The sequence below is a fragment of the Rana temporaria genome, chromosome 12, assembly GCF_905171775.1.
Source record: "Rana temporaria chromosome 12, aRanTem1.1, whole genome shotgun sequence".
Lineage (NCBI taxonomy): Eukaryota > Metazoa > Chordata > Amphibia > Anura > Ranidae > Rana > Rana temporaria.
The window spans coordinates 117858119-117878488 of record NC_053500.1 but is presented as its reverse complement, the minus strand read 5'-3'; the positions used below and the strand labels follow the sequence as shown (position 1 = coordinate 117878488).

The 20370-nt window shown below is 45.3% G+C and overlaps 1 protein-coding gene across 1 annotated transcript in view; it reads left to right on the top strand.

Moving 5' to 3' along the window:
• Positions 1 to 1331: 1331 nt before the first annotated feature.
• The window catches only part of E2F1 (E2F transcription factor 1), a 37088-nt gene continuing 18049 nt past the window's right edge, over positions 1332 to 20370 (top strand). Inside the window, exon 1 of the mRNA XM_040330345.1 lies at positions 1332 to 3714. Within this exon, the coding sequence (XP_040186279.1) occupies positions 3442 to 3714 (273 nt within the window). The 5' untranslated portion in view covers positions 1332 to 3441. The remainder of the gene's footprint in view (positions 3715 to 20370) is intronic.

Sequence of the window (20370 nt, the reverse complement as noted above, 5' to 3'; positions counted from 1 at the left end):
CGTAGCAAGTGACAAGCTGTATCTGGTGGCAGGCAACAGTGGCACACTGCATATGGTGGCGGATGATGGTGGCAAGTGACAAGCTGCATCGGGTGGCAGGCGACATAGCAAGTGACAAGCTGCATCTGGTGGCAGGCGACAGTGGCACACTGCATCTGGTGGCGGATGATGGTGGCAAGTGACAAGCTGCATCGGGTGGCAGGCGACGTAGCAAGTGACAAGCTGTATCTGGTGGCAGGCGACAGTGGCACACTGCATCTGGTGGCGGATGATGGTGGCAAGTGACAAGCTGCATTGGGTGGCAGGCGACAAAGCAAGTGACAAGCTGCATCTGGTGGCAGGCTTTGGGTGGCACAAGTGCGCTCTTTTAGTTGGCCATTAGGTTGCCTACCTGTTATGCCTCGTACACACGACCGGTTTTCCCGTTAGATAAAAAAAACGATGGTTTTCCCAACGGAATTCCTCTCAAGCCTGCCTTGCATACACAGTCACACAAAAGTCCGGTGAACTTTTGACTGCCAAGAACGCGGTGATGTAAAAGACTACGACGAGCCGACAAAATGAAGTTCTATGCTTTCGAACATGCGTCAAATTGTTTTCGAGCATGCATGTTTTTTGTTTCCATTGGAAAAGCATACAGACGAACGGTTTTCCCGCTAGGATTTTTTCCTGACAGGAAAAAAAATATCCTGCTTTTTTTTTCCGTCCGTTTTCCCATTTGAAAAACTGCGATGGAGCATACACACGGTTGGAATCGTGAGGAAATGGCTAAGCGGTGTCAGTGTGCGACAGGAAACTGCAATAAATATACAATATAGATTTTGAATTCATAAAACTTTATTACAGCTGTATTATTTCTATCTGTGTGTGTAATATCCTCTCTGTACAGCAGGATGGTTCGCCTTTTATTCCACCATTTACTTTTCAATGTTTTATATGACTTTGTGGTAGCAGCCACGTTTCAGCAGCCATTGTGATGAATATTCCCCAGCCTGTGTCTGCACAGCTGCCAGCCTGGGTGACCTGACCCAGCTCCATGGCACACATATGTCACTCCCCATTCAATCCCCCTCTTGTTGTGTGCACTCTCCTAAACACAGTTTGTTTCCTGTCAGGAAATAGTCTCCGCCCACCGCCCACGCATTTTTTCCAATCCCCGTCCTTGTTTTGCTCCTCTCCGCCCTCCCATTGGCTTAACCCGGCGCCACTCAAAGCGCCCCTTTTCGCGCCCTCCTCGTTCGAACGCTCACTCAGCCAATGGCGCGCCTCTCGTATCCCCCGTCAACCAATGGCGAACCGCCGGTGACGCGAGCTCCAGGTTTCGCGGCAAAAAAGGAATTGGCGCGTAAATGGGCGAGCGCTGGGGGATCCGGAGATCAGCTGGAGAGAGGAAAACAATAGCCATCCCGGGGCAGGGGCTCGGTTACCGGTCCGGTCTTCTGTGATACAGACAGCGAGAGGGATTCCCTCATTGATTATTTTATCCGGAGATCTCACAGGAGCCTCAATGGAATCTGGCCTAAAGTTGCTGCAACTTTTCACAACAAATCCGGCTGGTGTCTAATTTAACCCGCCGCCGTCAGTGCACTTTTATCCCTTACAGATCTCCCCTCCGGACGGAAGACTGACCTTTTTATTGGACGGCCCGAGTACCTGGCGTGCAAGTTTATTGAGGTTTTCATGCCATCCTCTGTTCCAGATCTGCAGCCCTGAAAACTTTATTTTTTTCAATAATTGCAACTTTATTCAAAGTGACAGTTTAATCTTGGACATGTACCTTGTTCCCATAATTGCAAACTATTTTCTGCAGACTGGTTTTTACTTGTCATCAACCAGTAGTTTCAGCTTTATATTTTGTGTAAATTCGTTTTTCTATGTTTTTTTTTTTATATATGCATGCTGCATCAGTTTTAGGTGTCTGCTGCACTTTCTCTTTACATTGTAACCAAGACTGATTCACCTTTTAGAACTCCATTGCAACTTTTTTGTTTTGTTATTGCATCCGATCTACATTGCATCATTTTTGGATTGCTGTTGCATTGTTTTGGATTGCCACATAATTTTTGGATTCATTCACCACGTTTGCATCATTTCAGATTCATAGCGCAACCTTTTGGATTGTTGTTGCATCGTCGCATTGCTTTGGATTGACCCTGCACCGTTGCGTGGCTTTCAACTGATGCACTGTTTTTGGAAGGACGTTGCATTGTTCTGGATTTCTGCTGCGCCAGTGCATCACTTCAGATTAACGCTGCATCCCCTTTGAACTGACTCTGCACCCATTCATTGTTTTGGATTTATATTGCACCGCTGCATTGTTTCAGATTTGGACACTGCACCATTGCATTGTTTCAGATCTATGCTGCATCCTTTTGGCTTGAAGCTGCATCCCTTCTGGACGGACGCTGCAATCCTTTGGATCTATTTTTGCATGGCTGCAGTGTTTCAGATTGACGCTGCATCCCTTTTTTGATTGATACTGCACCAGTGTATATTTTTGGCACCTCTTCAGTGTTTCAGATTGATGCTGCATCCCTTTTTTGATTTGATACTGCACCAGTGTATAGTTTTGGCTATATTTTTGGCACCTCTTCAGATTGATTCTGCATCCCTTTTTGATTGACTTGGCACCAGTACATTGTTTTAGATATATGTTTCACTGCTGCAGTGTTTCAGATTGATGCTGCACCTTTGTTTTTGGATGGGCGCTGCACCGTTGCATTGTTTTGAATTGATGCCGCTTCATTGCATTGTTTCTGAACTATTCTGCATCTTTTTTGGACATAAGCCGCACCATTGCACTGTTTTGGATTGATGCACTATTTTTAGACATAAGCTGCATCTACCCGGATTGGTGCTGCATTTTTTTTGGATGTATGCTGCACCATCACATTGTTTTTGATTGACCCTGCCCTGTTTTTGGACATCTGCCCCCATTGCATTGTTTTGCCATCTTTTTTTTGCCTTGCATCCATACCACGACTGATGTACATTTAAAGGTCCCTTGCACTTTGGAATATTTCAGCACCAGCTTGCACACACAGGACTGGAACCTATAGCTGATTTTAATAGCCAGACAGAGTTTTACAGCACTGTGCACATTTTTTTTGGCCATCATTGTCTCTACCAGACTAACAAGTGAACGTTTTAACGAGTGAACCACCCCTTTCCTGCTCTCTGAGGTTGACTTACTGACTTTTTAATGAATAGCGGAGCTCGTTTATTGGCCCAAGTCTGAGTCCTAGTGTTTTTAAAGGATTCCAAAGCTGTTTTTTTTCTTTATTACCTCCCCAAGTGTTCCTCAACTCCTTTTTTTACAATTGGCCACCTGTTGCCAGAAGTGTTTATTCAGCCTGAAACTTTGATTCACCCAGCGAGTTCCAGTTTGGGAATCCAATGTAGGCGCAACTGATTTTCTAGTGTTGAGAACATGGCACCTGGATGGACTGCAAGGTTGAGGGAATAACCCCTCTGATCATGTCCCAGGACTTTGGGGTGTCCTATGGCTGCTTGGAAGGTGAGCTAGGAACTCTCTGGGAAGCAGGCACCATTCATGTGGCTGAGCAACAGATTGTGATCATATCCACTCCAGATGTTCCTGTTGATGGACCTTCGAACCCTGGACTCAGTGAGGCCGAGTTGATGCTTTTTACTACACCGCAAGGGCCTAGCGCAGGATGTGCCGGACAGAAGCCGACCCTTGGACGACCACCGGTAAAGTTATCGTGGCATATGCCCATAGATGTTTTGGCTGAACCAAATGGGCTGTTAACAATTGCACTCATTTGAAGTAGATTTAAAGTGGAGGTTCACCCAAAAAGTTAATTTTTAACATTAGATTGAGGCTCATTTTGTGAAGCAGAATCGGGTGTTTTTTTTTCTAAATCAAAGCAGTACTTACCGTTTTAGAGAGCGATCTTCTCCGCCGCTTCCGGGTATGGGCTGCGGCACTGGGCGTTCCTATTTGATTGTCAGGCTTGCAACTGGCTTCCGACGGTCGCATACATCGCGTCATGATTTTCCGAAAGTAGCCGAACGTCGGTGCGCAGGCGCCGTATAGAGCCGCACCGACGTTCGGCTACTCGTGACGCGATGTATGCGACCGTCGGAAGCCTGTCAATCAAATAAGAACGCCCAGTCCCGAAGACCATACCCGGAAGCTGCGAAGATCTATCTCTAAAACGGTAAGTACTGCTTAGATTTAAAAAAAAAACACCCGATTCCCCTTGACAAAATGAGCATCAATCTAATGTTAAAAATTGTTTTTCGGGTGAACTCCCGCTTTAAACTCGCAGTAGAACAATAGGCAAAATATTGTTTTTCGTTTTGGATAGAGTAAGTGTCCATTCACACTTGTGGGACTTGTCATACAGCTTTGGGCATCAAAGTCGCAAGGGGACAAGACGTTCCCCCATGTTTTCCAATACTAACCATTCATATACAGTTCATGCACTTTGGTCCAACTTTCATGCAACTTGAGGGCCATAGACTTATTAACCCTCAAAAGTTGCATGAAAGTCACACCTAAATGCTATACAATGCAACAGTCAGTTGTATCCAAATTTCACCCATCCAAAGTCAGCACAACTTTAAAGTCGTCCAAGTGTAAATGGAGCCTTAGGCCCCTTTCACACTGGGCGCGGGAGGTGCGCTGGCGGTATAGCGACACTTTTTTTTTTAGCGCTGCTATACCGTAATTTTTTTCCGTGATATTCAGCCTCTAGCGGTGCGGTTTTAACGCAGCGGTTTGCGGGCGGTATAGCCACACTGTCACATTGATTTCAATGGGCAGCAGCGGTAAACACACCGCTCCAAAGATGCGTCTAGCAGGACTTTTGGAGCGGTCCTGCTAGCGCACCGCTTCAGTGTGAAAGTGAGGGGAAATCCTTGCAAATTAAGGGAATACTTTGGGGAGCCCAAGGCCATCAGAATTGGTGTCCCTATTGAAAGTTTCCCCTCTTGCGTTTCTGAGGACAACCCAAAGGTTGGGATTTTCTTTCGATGATGATGGTAAACGGGACAAATGGAGAATCTCCCTAATGGGGGGCACAGACCGCAATAAAAAACTGATAGGTGTTCTAATCATTCTCCACTCTGAACCAAAACGAAACAAAAGTTTTGCCTTTAGTTACATTTAAGGCTCGGTTCACACTGCTGCAACTGTGCCAGGTGACTTCCACGTGACTTTGTTGCAACTTGATGAACGGAAGTCAATGCAAGTCATGATGTAGTTGCCCCAAAGTAGTGCAGATACCCTTTTCTAAGCCTTTGCGACTTGAATTGCACCAATTAGAACGGTTCCATTGCAGTTAATGGGTAGCGACTTGTCATGCAACTTTGAGCTCTCAAGTCGCGGCAGTGTGAAATTGCCCTTAAAGGGGTTAAGGGGTTGTAAAGGTTTGTTTTTTATTTTCTAAATAGGTTCCTTTAAGCTAGTGCATTGTTGGTTCACTTACCTTTTTTCCTTCGATTTTTCCCTTCTAAATGTTCCCCCTCCCCTTGTCTGAATTTATCACTTCCTGTTCCTCCTCGGTAAGCTTGCCCCCATCATCCGAGCCGTTCTGGCTGGGGGTTAGTTACCGTGCCTGCCCCAGGGATGTAGTCCCAAGGGAGGGGGGCGAGCACGCTGACTAACCCCCAGCCAGAACGGCTCGGATGATGGGGGGCAAGCTTACGGAGGAGGAACAGGAAGTAATTCAGACAAGGGGGGGGGGGGGATTTAGAAGGGAAATAGAAGGAAAAGGTTAGTGAGCCAACAATGCACTAGCTTAAGGGAACCCATTTAGAAAATAAAAAATGAACCTTTACAACCCCTTTAAAGTGGAATTCCAAGTTTGGATATATTTTAAATAAGTTGCATTGGTCCAGCTTGGGTTGACGTAGCAAGGTATATTGCCATACCTGGAATATCCCTGAAGTAAATGCTGCTACTCAGTGATTTCCACTTTCTGGGTGCCATGCTGAGCAGTCGCCCCGTGTCCAATCTGAACGTTTTGCATTCATTCAGGGAATGCAACGCACTCTGAATGGAGCCCATGCCAAGCGGCTGATAACCTGTGTTCATAATGCAGCAGGGCAGCCACTCGGCTTGGGATCCAGAAGCTAGTAGAGATCACTGGAGTAGCGGTGTCTGCTTCAGTGATGTTCAGCTATCGGGGGCATTGGCCAGGTATGGTGTGTATACTTGGTTACATTTGGTATATACATTGGACCAATGTAAAAATATCCATACCTGGAATTCATCTTTTAATTGTAAGACATTTATTTTGCTAAAGAGGACCTGCCGGTTCTCCCCTGCACCTTGTTTGTTCTACATTCCATCCATTCCAGTGCTGCAACCAATGTCGATCTCATCAGCATTCCACATCTCTGGGAGTGTTGGAGGTGTTTGTCCTCCACCTACTGCTGTGGTTCCACCCTACAGGGCTTAACAATGACGTGGTGTCCAGGGGATGGAACCACAGCACAGGGATCTGACGCTCCCAGAAGGGTTGACTACTGAAAGGTCTGACACAATGGGGATGATTTACTAAAATGGGAGAGCACAAGATCTGGTGCAGCTCTGCAAAGCAACCAATTGGCTTCCAGGTTCTATTGTCAAAACTTAATTAAACAAGCTGAATTTAGAAACTGGCTACCAATGCGCAGCTGCACCAGATTCTGAGTGCGCCAGTTCTATTATATGAACCCAACTGTCTGCAAGAGGTTGCCTCATCTATTACAGGAACCTGACTTCATGTTCACGGGACGTTTTTACAACCTCTCCGAAACGATTTAACTTGACAGATGGTAACCGTTTTGGCACGTTTAAATGCCGCATTTGAGTTTAGAAGCGTGTTTTTTTTTTTTTTTTTTTTTTTTTTTTTTTTCAAATAGCCAAAAAATAAACTCCTGTAAACGTGGCTAAAGTTACCTAGTTTGGCACTTGAAATGCCTCTTTGCTCAGCTTCTTAATGCATATTATTTTTTTTTTGTTTCAAAAAATGCTTTTTGAACTGCCTAGAAATAACTGTAGACGACCCTGTGTACTGATAAGATGACATACAGGAGAGTTCAGGGGCAGTTGAAAAAAAAATGCCCAACTGCTCCTAAATACCCGTTTAGCAGCAGCAGTGTACATGAGGCCTAAGGGAGCCGAAAGAATCTCCTAAGAGCCGGTTCACACGGGCGACTTAGCCGCCTGACAAGTCGCAATCCGTTCTGTTCTATGGAACCGTTCTAATAGGAGTGACTCAAGTCGCTCCGACTTAGAAAAGGGTTCCTGTACTACTTTGGGGCGACTTCAGGGCAACTTGCATTGACTTCAATACAGAAGTAATTTTGCAAGATGCCTCTGAAGTCGTGTGCAGATCGCCTTGCCGAGTCGCTCGGCAAGTCGTGCTGCCCCTGTGGACCGGTGATCTGCCGAGCTGGTTCCTGCTATCGATTATGGTTCCGTGCGCAGGCGCAATCCGAGCCGACGGAAAGCTCAGAGCGGGAACAGCTGGTCGTCAGCTGTGATGCGCTTGCTCCTGATGCCTTATAATGCACGCCGCCGATGCTTGGTAATACACACCGCCGCTCTATACAGCAAGGGGGCAGGAAGGGGCGGATGTGATATTGAACATGATGACCCATGGCATAGGACATGATTCTCAGCCCCTTGTTGGCTCCGCCCCTTTTTCCGCCCCATGCGGCGTGTAGTATGTGAGCTGTCTCCGCCCCACTGTGTGCGAGCGTGCGATGGCCGTAGTAACAGCTGACGATCAGCTGTTGAGTTCGGCTATTCCTGTGGCCTCTTACTGCGGATGCACGGAGTCTGCGCAGTTGGTTCCGGAACCAGATCGTTAAGGCACCGGCTCTAATGATTGTTAAGTCTTGTGTGTTTTAAAACCAAAAAAAAATATCCTTTTATACTTGCCTGATCTGTTGTCAGTGGATTTGCACAGGTCAGCCCAGAACTGGAGTGGTGGTGTCTACTTCAGTGATTTCCAGCTTCCAGAGGCATAGGCCAGATACAATGTATACAAAGTTATCGTTGGTGCAAGCTGGACCATTGTTATCCTTTTTATAAAATATCCAATTTGTACCTGGAATTTTTTTATTTTTCCTAAAGCTCAATTAGAAATGTGGACTATGACTGGATAATGTGTATTTGCATAGATGCTTGCAGGTGTGTGTCAAAATAAAATACACGTAGAGATGGGAGGGAGTTGTAACTCTATAATAGGAAGTGCCTGAATTTGGACTTTTGTGGCAGGATTCTCAGGTTTATTTATTTTTATTTTATGCATGAAAGATTTAGTCCAATGCATGTAGTGTTTGTCCCCCCCCCCCCCCTGCACTTAAAATGCATGAACAATAGATCTTGGATCCAGTGGCCTGTGCCATTTAGGGAATTTCCCTTCACTTCCTATCCCAGAGATGCAACAGGAAGTTGGAAGAGAGGGTAATTCCAGACCGTTGTACTTTTAAAAAGGTGTCCCAAGATTTTTACTTGCTACATGTTGTGGGTACAACTCTAAACATTTTGTATACCGCACCAGGACCCGGCACATCTGCGCATGCACTATAATGGCAGTCCAGGAACAGTGGCTAAAGTTCTGCTTTAAAGTAAATTGACTTCCTGGAGGATCAGTGAATTTACAAAAAAAAAAAAATCAGATCCCTTAGGCCTTGTTTACACTAGCTCTGGGGGCAGTAAAACCATGCGGTTGAGTCCTAGTTTAACACCCCCCCCCCCCCCCCAGGATGCAAAGGAAGCAGCTGGAGATGTAAGTATGCTGCAGCAAAAATTATCCCTGTCGCTGCATTCAGTGGGCACAATCCATGCAGCTGAGAGGGGGCACACTGCCCTTAAACAGTGTGGATGGAGGAGTCTCCTTGCTGGCAGTTGTATTCAGAAATCCAGTGCTCCTGCAGCTGCCTGAATACACGAACAATGACCGCAATTCATAGGATGCAGTCGCTCTTCAGCCAATAACTTTCCATCTGTTTCAGTCCATTTTCTTCAGTTGACTTTTTTGTTAAAGGGGTTGTAAAGGGATTCCCCCCCCCCCCCCCCCCTAAATATCTCCCTTTACCTTAGTGCAGTCCTCCTTCACTTACCTAATCCTTTTGATTTTGCTTTTAAATGTCCTTATTTCTTCTGAGAAATCCTCACTTCCTGTTCTTCTGTCTGTAACTCCACACAGTAATGGGAGGCTTTCTCCCTGGTGTGGAGAAAGCCTCTTGAGGGGGCGAGCAGGCAAGTCAGAACACTCCTCTACTTTGCAGATAAAGGAGCTGTGTGTTAGTGGGCGTCCTGACACTCCTGCTCGCCCCTCTCCCCCCTCAAGAGGCTTTCTCCACACCAGGGAGAAAGCCTCGCATTACGGTGTGTACTTACAGACAGAAGAACAGGAAGTGAGGAAGAAATAAGGACATTTAAAAGCAAAATGGAAGGATGAGGTAAGTGAAGGAGGACTGCACTAAGGTAAAAGAAGCTATTTAGGGGAAAAAAAATGTTTCCTTTACAACCCCTTTAAGCTGGGTGGGGTCCACAGGGCTTGACTCTGGCCATTAGCCAGCTTTATGCTAGCCATACACGGTTAGAAAATTTGTTTGGGGGGGGTTGGCAGGTTTCTAAAGATCTGTGGAACGTGCATGGGATAACTCCATCATTGTATCAATATGTCGCCTAATTATTGGTTAATAACCGTCTTATTTTTTTATTGATCATTTACATTATCCAGGGTTTTAACACGAACATGCGCTGTAGATTTTTTTTTTTTTTTTTTAATAGAATAGAGCCATCGTTGCAGCTTCAATTAGACCCTTGCAGCGTTCTAAGGTAAACCATGAGGAGGCAATCCATATAACGTTTCACTGCTTGTTAAATGCTCTCTGAAAAGCATGGTGACTGGAAGGAGAGAGCCTGAGATCGGTACAGCGGGGATTTCTGCAGATCCTGACCTGGGGTGAGGAAAAGTTTCATGGCTCCTGGGGTTTGCATTATGCAGGTGCTGATGCAGGAAGAACTTTGCCGGGTAGCAGAGTGATGGGAGAATTTCTGGACATCTCCCAGGCAATGCTCCACCACCAGACCTGAGCCTTCCCGCTGTACTGATCAGCTTTTCTGGCTCTCTTCTTCTTGCAGTTCTTCACGGGGACATCTGTCGGCGTTCCTCTTTGAACCTGGCGGCTACCTCCGTGAGGAAGCTGATAGGCTTTGACAGGCATGTTGACAGTGGAGGCATCGATAACTGGATGTGGCCCTCAGGACACAACCTGCCCAGGATGATAGAGCGGGTTGCCCTCAGGACACAACCTGCCCAGGATGATAGTGCGTGTTGCCCTCAGGACACAACCTGCCCAGGATGATAGTGCGTGTTGCCCTCAGGACACAACCTGCCCAGGATGATGGGGCATGTTGCTTCTCTCAGAGGGGCAGCAAGGGATGCTGCTTGTTGGAAAGATTCATTGGGCTCCGTTCACGCTTGTGCGACTTTTTAAGCAGCTTTGGACATCATGTTTTTCACATCAAAATCATTCATATACCGTTTTTGCCGGCGTATAAGACGACTGGGCTTATAAGACGACCCCCTAATTTTCCAGCTAAAATGCTGGTTTTGGGATATACTCACTGTATAAGACGACCCCTCACTGTGCGAGTATACCTGCCTCACTGTGCCAGTATGCCTGACTCACTGTGCCAGTATGCCTGCCTCGACAATCTTCCTAACTTCTCCTGTTTGCAGAGTTTCTCAGGCTGCGGGCGTCCATTATTCAAAAGCCGCGCCTCCTCCGGCTGTTCCGCGATAGGCGGAACACTAATTTTCTCAGCAGAGCCTCTGTTCAGTGTTCCGCCTATCACGGATGTCCTCTCGGCCGAGGATGAGAAGGCATCTGTGATAGGCGGAACACTGAACAGAGGCTCTGCTGGAAAAATTAGTGTTCCGCCTATCGCGGAACAGTCAGAGGAGGCGCGGCTTTTGAATAATGGATGGCCGCCGTCTGAAAGACAGGTGCCCGGTGTATAAGACGACCCCCGACTTTTGGGGCATGATTTTAGATGCAAAAAGTCGTCTTATACGCCGGAAAATACGGTATATGTGCAACTTGAAGTTGTAGCAACTTCAGAGTAGCTCATGCACTACTTTGGTCTGAATTTCATGTAACTTGGGTGCCATAGACTTCAATGTTAATCCTCAAGTTGCATGAAAGTCGTATCTGAATGTCATACAATGCAACTTGTGTGCAACAGTTGTCCATTATCACTGGTCATAACCAAGTTGTACCCATCTAAAGTTGTGTCAAGTTGCACTCCAAAGTTGGCGTTGTACATGTATAAATGGAGTTTTAAGGCTCAGTTCACACTTGTACAACTCCAAAGTTGTGCTGACTTTGAAGTGCAACTTTGACACAACTTTGGATGGGTGCAACTTAGATACTACTTTGGCTTTGACCAGTGATAATGGGCAACTGTTACATTGTATAACATTCAGGTACGACTTTCATGCAAAGTTTGAGGGTTAACATTGCAGTCCATGGTCCTCAAGTTGTATGAAAGTCAGACCATAGTGCATGAACTACTTTCAAGTCATGCATATATGCAGGGATCGACAAATCCCGGGCGCCAGGTCGCCATGGCGACTAGAAATAGTGTCCTGGCGACTTGGCTTGGAAGCTGGCGCCATCTGGTGGTGAGCCGTTGGTATTACAAGTTATTACCACCAGATGTGAGCTGGCGCCATCTGGTGGTGGCCGTTGGTATTACCAGTTAAGCATTACAAGTTAAACAGCAATTCTAATTTCATTTTTCACTATTTTCACTGCCATCTTCTTCCCTCTAATTAGAACCCCCAAACCTTATATTTTTTATCCTAACACCCTAGAGAATAAAATGGCGATCGTTGCAATACTTTCTGTCACACTGTATTTGTGCAGCGGTCTTGCAAGCGCACTTTTTTGAGAACAAATTACACTTTTTTTAAATTAAAAAATAAGACAACAGTAAAGTTATCCCCATTTTTTTTTTAATATTATGAAAGATAATGTTACGCCGAGTAAGTTCATACCCAACATGTCACACTTCAAAATTGTGTCCGCTCGTGGAATGCCGACAAACTTTTACCCTTTAAAATCTTCATAGGCGACGTTTAAAAACATCTACAGGTTGCATGTTTTGAGTTACAGAGGAGGTCTAGGGCTAGAATTATTGCTCTCGCTCTACCAATCGCGGCGATACTCACATGTGTGGTTTGAACACCGTTTACATATGGGGGCGCTGCTCACGTATGTTCGCTTCTGCACGCAAGCTCATCGGGACGGGGTGCGTTTTCTGGCTCCTAACTTTTTTTTAGCTGGCTCCTAGATTCCAAGCAAATTTGTCAACCCCTGCATATATGAATAGTTATCATTGGGAAAACATGGGGAATGACTTGATAAGGGAGGACCCCCACCATGCCAACATCCATAATTGTATATAAAGGATTGAAGCAGTACAAACTTGCTCAAATAATAATGGAATTTTGGGCATAATAGGAGCCAGAAAGGATATATAGAAAATGTCTTTATTACAAAATTACATATAGGAGAAAATAAACACTGAATATGACAGACAACACCCTCACCTGGACGGGGTCAACAGATATACCAAGCAAGGAGGCATGGATTGTTTCAAAGAGTTGTACAACAGTCCATTGTGGAAAGATTATACGTGTATCAAGAAAGTAGGGTCTGTGAGGACAAAATTGGGTAGGGGCTGATAAAAAGAATTTTAAAATATACAACAAAACATGAATGAATATCCATCATATTCGAATTAAATGTGTAACATATGTGTATTTGTGTGCTAGATAGATATCTAATTACTTGGAAGAACTCCTTCAAACATTCCTTCAATAGGCTGACAATCCATAGGATATCAGCGTTGGCAAGCCCATATGGAGTCCCCAGATTCGGTGGGTTCCATCCTCACTGGTAAAACGGAACATTAATATTTTCTGTAAATATAGTTGTCTAGAGCTATTTCTCAACATATAGTATATGAATTGGTTATCTTCTTACTTAACCACTTCCATACCGGGCACTTATACACCTTCCCGCCCAGACCAATTTTCAGCACTGTTGCACTTTGAATGACAATTACGTGGTCATGCTACACTGTACCCAAACTACATTTTTATCATTTTGTTCCCACAAATAGAGCTTTCTTTTGGTGGAATAAATTTGTTCCCCTCCTGGGATTTTTATTTTCTGCTAAAAAAATAAATAAAAAATGACCGAAAATTTTGTAAAAAATTGTTACAAAACATTGTAAATAAGTTTTCTCCTTCACTGATGGTACTGCACTGATGAGGTGGCATTGATGATGGGCACTGATGGCACTAATGTACTGTAATGTGTTGTACTAATGGATGCCAATTGGTGCCAAACAATAATGCCTGCCAATCAGTGACATCCATTGTGGGCACTGATTGGCATCCATTATTAATTTCTGATTGTCATCCCTGGTGGTCTAGGGTGGCATACCTGTGGTGGGCATCCCTGGTGGTCTAGTGTGGGCATCCTCGGAGGGGCTGCGCTGATAATCGATCAGCACAACCCCCCCCTGTCAAAGGAGCAGCAGATCGGCTGTCCTCTACTTGCGTCTAACAGACGCGAGTGAGGAAAAGCCAATTACCAGCTTTCCCTGTTTACATCGTGATTGGACACGGCTGATTACGTGGTAAAGAGTCTCCATCAGAGACTCTTTTACCTAGATCGATGTTGCGGGGTGTCAGACTGACACCCTGCAACAACGATCGCCGCGATGCGCGCCCCAATATCCTGAAGACGTCATATGACGTCTGGTCAGGGTATTGAAACCACTTTGCCGCCGTCATTTTGTAATAGGGCGGGTGGCAAGTGGTTAATCAAGGTATAGTGGTGAGGATAAATTGGAGCTCAAGGTTGCGACTGGGGAGTAAATACCTGGAACACATCGGTTCAGAACTGAGTGTCTAAAGATAGAAATATAGAAAAAGATACCCCTTTTTGTAAGCAAGACAAAAAAGGGAAATTTGGGACTTTAAATGAGGTGGTTGACTTGTGTAGATTAATGTGGTCATATTTTATTGTTGGAGTAAAAAATATATAAATGCATAACACTAGTATATTTCATATAAAAGAGTCAATGAATAAATGTTAACACATTTGTACATCTGCATAACAGTAGTACCATCAAGTTTGCCAATGTATATATGGTCAGCACATAGCAATAGTATATAGCATAATCAGTTCACATAACAGCTGGCAGCCTAGTTGGTATTACAATAGGTTAAAAATGACATATCCAGATATATATCATAGTAGAGCACATAGCTACATCCTTAAAGCCCAGCGTGTTTCTGTGTAAAAACACTTCTTCAGGAGCGGATGTTGTAGCGTATCTATAAAAACATATAACGTAAAGGTTAATCCTAATGTTGGGGTGAGAACAACAGGACAAGACAACGCCGTCAACCCTGAGTACTTGCGTGCCAGAAAGTAGTGACGGTGTGCAGTATAAGAAGAACCAGAGCCATAGGAGTGGTCCATCCCAGGAGCTGAGGTGGTCATATACCCCTTAACCATGCACACGCAGAACCCCCTAAAGATACGTAGACCCCTTATCTCCAAAGTATGTCCAAGATGGTAAAGAGGAATGGAGAATATGGTATGACCTAAAATGAATGAATAAAGTGACCATTAGTTGGACCACTCCTATGGCTTTATATGAAATATACTATTGTTATGCATTTATATATTTTTTACTCCAAAAATAAAATTTGACCACATTTATCTATACTAGTCAACCACCTCATTTAAAGTCCCAATTTTTTTTTTTTTTTTTTTTTTGTCTCGTTGAATCCGGGATGGAGGCACATTCATTACATGTGCCTCATTTAAAGTCCCAAATTTCCCACCTTATACTTTTTATAAGTAAGACCATTGTTCATTAATTGGCAAAGGAGATGGGAATAAAAAAAATGGAAATCCCCATAGACATTGTGAAATATATAATCATATATACTGTATATATTACGACTCCATAAAGCTTACCATGTATAAGATCAACTTTCAAAAGACTCATAAATGTCCCTTTTCACACTCTTGCTAAATAGTGGATATAGCTGAAAAAGCCTATAGAAGTAAACCATGTGTAACCGGGTGAGATGGATCCAAATACATATGTGTATATTTGTGGAAAGCCATAGATGGAAGTACCCAGCTTTATCACTTTTATATTTGGAGTCCCCCCCCCACTTGTAGGCTCACTAATGGAGCCAGCACAAAACCCATTAGGGTGGAGGCACCTAAGATATGTAAACATATAGAAAAGGCAGGTAAGTATTTTAATTAACCCAAATGTTCAACTGCTTTACCTGGAAAAAAACAAGGTGGATGGACATGGGGATTAAGAATGTTGAGGTTCAAGGTATTGTCGGTGTAGCGTCACCTTACCTGGAGGTTCCAGTAACACAGGTTTCCCCGTCGGCTCACAAGGAAGGAGTCAATGCTGTCTCCTACAGTATGTCAGAAGAATGGACACCAAAATGGGGCAGAAGGGAGGCAGGGGAACATCAGTGACGTTTCGGCGTCCCGTTCACCCCAATCGCTAGCGGTGCCAAAATTACAGGAAGGCAGGAGAGTGTGTCTCAAAGATGTCACAGCGTCAAGCAACACATATCACAGCATCAGATTGAAGCACCATGTGGCGGAAGAACATCCTGTCAATGTTGTCACGTCAATGCCGCAACGTTCTTTACAGCCACCAAAGACGTCCGAACATGACGGAGGCATCCACAAATATCAACCACGGGGTGGTGGGCAGAAACCCTTCCCGCCACTGGTCAATGAACCTACATACTGGCGGCGTCTCGCATGCTAAAGCCCACGCACAAGCCCAGCCACTTGGGTGAAATGAAGGCGGGCCATCGCCTCAATTCCCTAAGCATGCACAGCCAGCAAAGAGTGGGGGGGGGGGGGACATTGGACAACCACCACTCCTAACCACATAATGATCACTCGAAAAGAGAATCGCAATCTCAAATGGCATATAAGGACTGAACATAAAAACAAACAACCGTCCCAAACGGACAGCATAACATGATCAACAAAAAATAATAAAAAAGGAAAACCGCACGAAAAGGAGAATGAGAAAAATATATGCTTATCAATGGGGGATATTACTGAAATATTGACACCCATCAAGGGAAGGACCCCCCCAGAGTTCGGGGAGCAGGAACCTCCAAAAGCCCCCATACGGGGGTAGTGCGATAAATCCAAGAACACTCCCCTGTGGTAAACGATCCCCCATTGGACATCAACAAAGCATTATCGAAAGTGTTTTTAAAAATCATTGCATCATTGAGGCCTTGGGGGTATGGTGGCCTTTAAAGTGTGGATCCACCACACTTATCTTTGTAGGATCCTCTTATCATTATCACCACCCCTAGGATCTATCGGAATGTTCCAATGCTGCAAATTTTATGACTGGGGAATGACTTGTCGTGCAACTATGATGTCCAAAGTTTCACAAGTGAGAATGGACCCTTGGGTTCACACTCGCTGCAGGTTAGAAATTTTGCGAGTTCACCTGAAAGAAGTACAGGAGCTACTCTTGGGAATTGGTGCGGCGATGCACTGATTCGGACGGTGCAATTGCAGATTTGACATGTGAAATCGCATAAACAAAAATCGAAAGAAGGATTGCGCTAGTAACACAACCTAATGAGATGTGTATATGTACATAGTAAATATAACAATTTTGAAAAAAATGCACATATAAATGTATAAATAAATCAAATAAAAATACAAATAATGTGTATAGATGTAAAAGTCCTGATCCGACCAAAACTAACACACCTGAAATACTTGCCAGATACAAAAATGAGGACACTTCCCTGTGATTCACTCAGGGGTGTGAGTGTATAACAATCCTCATACAATGGCAAATTCAAAAAATCATGTCCAAGTTCATAAATTAACTCCAGAAGAAGAGAAAAATATTGAAGAAAACGAGGATGAAAAGAATTCCACCACCAGCTTGAGTGCATAAGAAGAGGAGTCCTGCAGCACACCCGGGAGAGGAGTACGTTTAAACTCTTACCACAAAGGCGCTTTAAACCAGCACATCAATCCACTCCATCAGGATAGAAGATCAAATCCTTGGCTGCCTCCACTGCCTCCCGTCCAGTCTGGCTGGAAATCCCCTCTCCACTCCAGGCGCTCTCACCGTTCAAAGCTCCAATATCCCATGGGATCACCCAGGAAAAATAAGGGCTCAATAGTGAAGTACCATCAGGTTGGGGTTTATTAAAATGAGTGTCATGCAGTACACTTAATCGGTACAAATTTAAAAAATCCAAATAAACAAAAAACAAACTTTAAAAATAAGCGTGCTTCCGGGGTCACGTTCAACGCGATGACGTCCGTGCGTGGCTCCGCCCTGACATGTTTCGACGTATCGGTCGTTTTCATGCGTGCCCTTTGAAAACGACTGATACGTCGTTGATAGCAGCGCAGCCATTGGCTCCCGCTGCCGTCAATCAAATCCAATGACGCGGGGGGCGGGGCCGAGTTGAGTCCTACATTCGGCATCTATGGACGCCGAATGCTGGGAGCGTGCCTGCAAGGTAACCCCCCTGGGAAAGCGCTTCTCTTAGGGGGTTATACAATGCGGGGAGGAGCTACCAGCGTCGCTGGGGGATCCCCAGAAGATGAGGTTCAGGGCCAATTTGTGCAAAACGAGCTGCACAGTGGAGGCAAGTATTACATGTTTGTAAGGCTTTGTTTTTTAAATAACAATCACTTTAAAGCGGAGTTCCAGCCTTTTAGTGCCCATTCACACCTAGGCGTTTTGTCGCCTGTAGTGTGACGCCGCTGCCGCCAGAGGGCTGGAAACACATTGCCCTCTATGGAGATGGTTCACATCTCCACGCCGAACGCCTGTCGCCTGCCCCCATCTCCATAGAGGGGCACATCTAGGCGGACAATCGCGGCGTTTTGTCGCCGCAAATCGCGGTACAAAACGCCGCTATTTGCCGCCGCAATTCGCGGGACAAAACGCCGCGATTTCGTCCGCCTAGATGTGAATGGAGCCTTAGTGTTAAGTCAGTAGCTACAAAAAGCGCAGCTACTGACTTTTAAGAAACGGACACTTGCTCCGCTCCTCTCTTCCCCCCCCCCCCTTTATCCGGCCGGCGCCTCCATTCATAGTGTGGGCCGTGACAGCTTTCGGCTTCACGGCCGGGGCACTCACTGCGCATGCGTGAGTCACGCTGCGCTCTGAGTGGACAGGCGATCTTCTGAGACCTGTCACGTGTCACTGGAGATCGCCTAAAGGGAGAGGCCGCCTAAGGCAAGAAGCCCCTGGTGCGGAAGGAGGAAGTGGGACAGGAAGTGTCCCACTCCTATCGAAGCCCCCACCCCCCAGAAAAAATTGCATGCCAAATGTGGCATGTAAGGGGGCGAGGAGTGCTCAAAGCAGAGTTCCACTTTTGGGTAGGACTCCGCTTTAACTGAACAAGCTGAAGTTGGAAGCCGATTGGCTACCAGCACATCTGCACCAGATTTTGCACTCTTCAGTCTTAGTCAAACACCTCAATGCATTTTACTCCTTGGAGTCCTAAAGCGGGCAAAAACATAAACTTGTCTAGCATTCACTAGAGAGATATAGAAATGTGTGTTCCCGGTAGCAATTTATTACGGCAGTGTCCGAGCAATATTTACTAAAGCAGAGCAAAAACTGCTCAACTTTTATATCCTAAAACAGCCAAGCAGAAGGATTGGACGCTGGCAGTCTGTATTCTAGTCCTGGATAGTCCCTCATCTACTCGGCATGCATCCATTTCTTTTGCTAGTGTCCTAGGAGGATGGCTGAAGAAACGGCTATGCTGGGAAAAGTTGGAACATGTTTATGCATAATTCTTCCCCCCCCCCCCTTTTTTAAGTCTTCATTTTTTATTTATATTCATTCAAGAATTCTTGCTACTTGAGATGGTCTCCACTTCCGGATTGATGTTTCCTCAGCCTGGCCTAAAGCTACACTGCAGGTTTATGGCAGTCCTGTGTGTGTTCTTATCTAGCAGCTGCAGCAATGGCTTTTAACCACTTGCTTACTGGGCACATAAACCCCCTTCGTTCCCAGGCGAAATTTCAGCTTCCGGCACTGCGTCGCTTTAACTGACAATTGGTTGTGGGACGTGGCTCCCGAACAAAATTGGCGTACTTTTTTCCCCACAAATAGAGCTTTATTTTGGTGGTATTTGATCACCTCTGCGGTTTTTATTTTTTGCGCTATAAACAAAAAAAGAGCGACAATTTAAAAAATATATATATTTTTTTACTTGTTGCTATAATAAATATCCCAATTTAAAAAAAAAAAAAAAAAAAAAACATTTTTCTCAGTTAAGGCCTATACGTATTTTTTGGCGTATTTTGGATAAAAAAAAAAAAAATCGCAATAAGCGACTGGTTTGCGCAAAAGTTATAGTGCCTACGAGATTTATGTTTTTTTTTTTTTTTTTTTACTAGTAATGGCGGTGGTTTGTGATTTTTTTTTTTTTTGGTCAGGGCTGCGATATTGCGACGGACGTATCGGACACTTTTGACACAATTTTGGGACCATTCACATTTATACAGCGATCAGTGCTATAAAAATGCACTAATTACTGTATAAATGTGACTGGCGGTGAAGGGGTTAACACTAGGGGGTGAGGAAGGGGTTAAATGTATTCCCTACATAGTGTTCTTACTGTGTGGGGGGAGGGGACTGACTGGGGGAGGTGACCGATGCTGTGTCCCTATGTACAGTCTCCTCTCTCCCTCACAGCACGTGGGGCTCTGTGTTTACACACAGAGCTCCACGTCCTGCTGTGTTACCGGCTGTGTTCCCGACGATCGCGAGCATCTGGCGGACATCGCGGCCGCCAGGCACTCGCATCGGCTCCCGAGCGATGTGCCGGGCACGTTGTTTCCCCCGCTGCGCGCCCCCAGCGGCGCGCACAGGGAACAACAACAGGACGTCTATGGACGTCCACCCGGCACTTGAGATCCGCGCTATGGTCGAAAGACGTCCGCGGCTCTCAAGTGGTTAAATAACCTAAAGGGCCCTTTTCTCTTTTGACAGTGTGACTGTCATTCCTTCGAGGCGGACACCATGTGCCTTATATGTCAGTAGGCCTTGTTTATGACGGTGAAGAAAGAATTTTCGTTGCCCATAGCAATCTGTTATATCCTGTGCCAGAGAAGACCATTTTTAATAGCAAGGATGTTCGCCAGGCACCCGCGATTGCCCGCGATCACGGCAGGAGTGTGGATCTGTGTGTGTAAACGCACAGATCCACCTCCTGTCAGAGGTGAGGAGACCGATGGTGTGTTCCC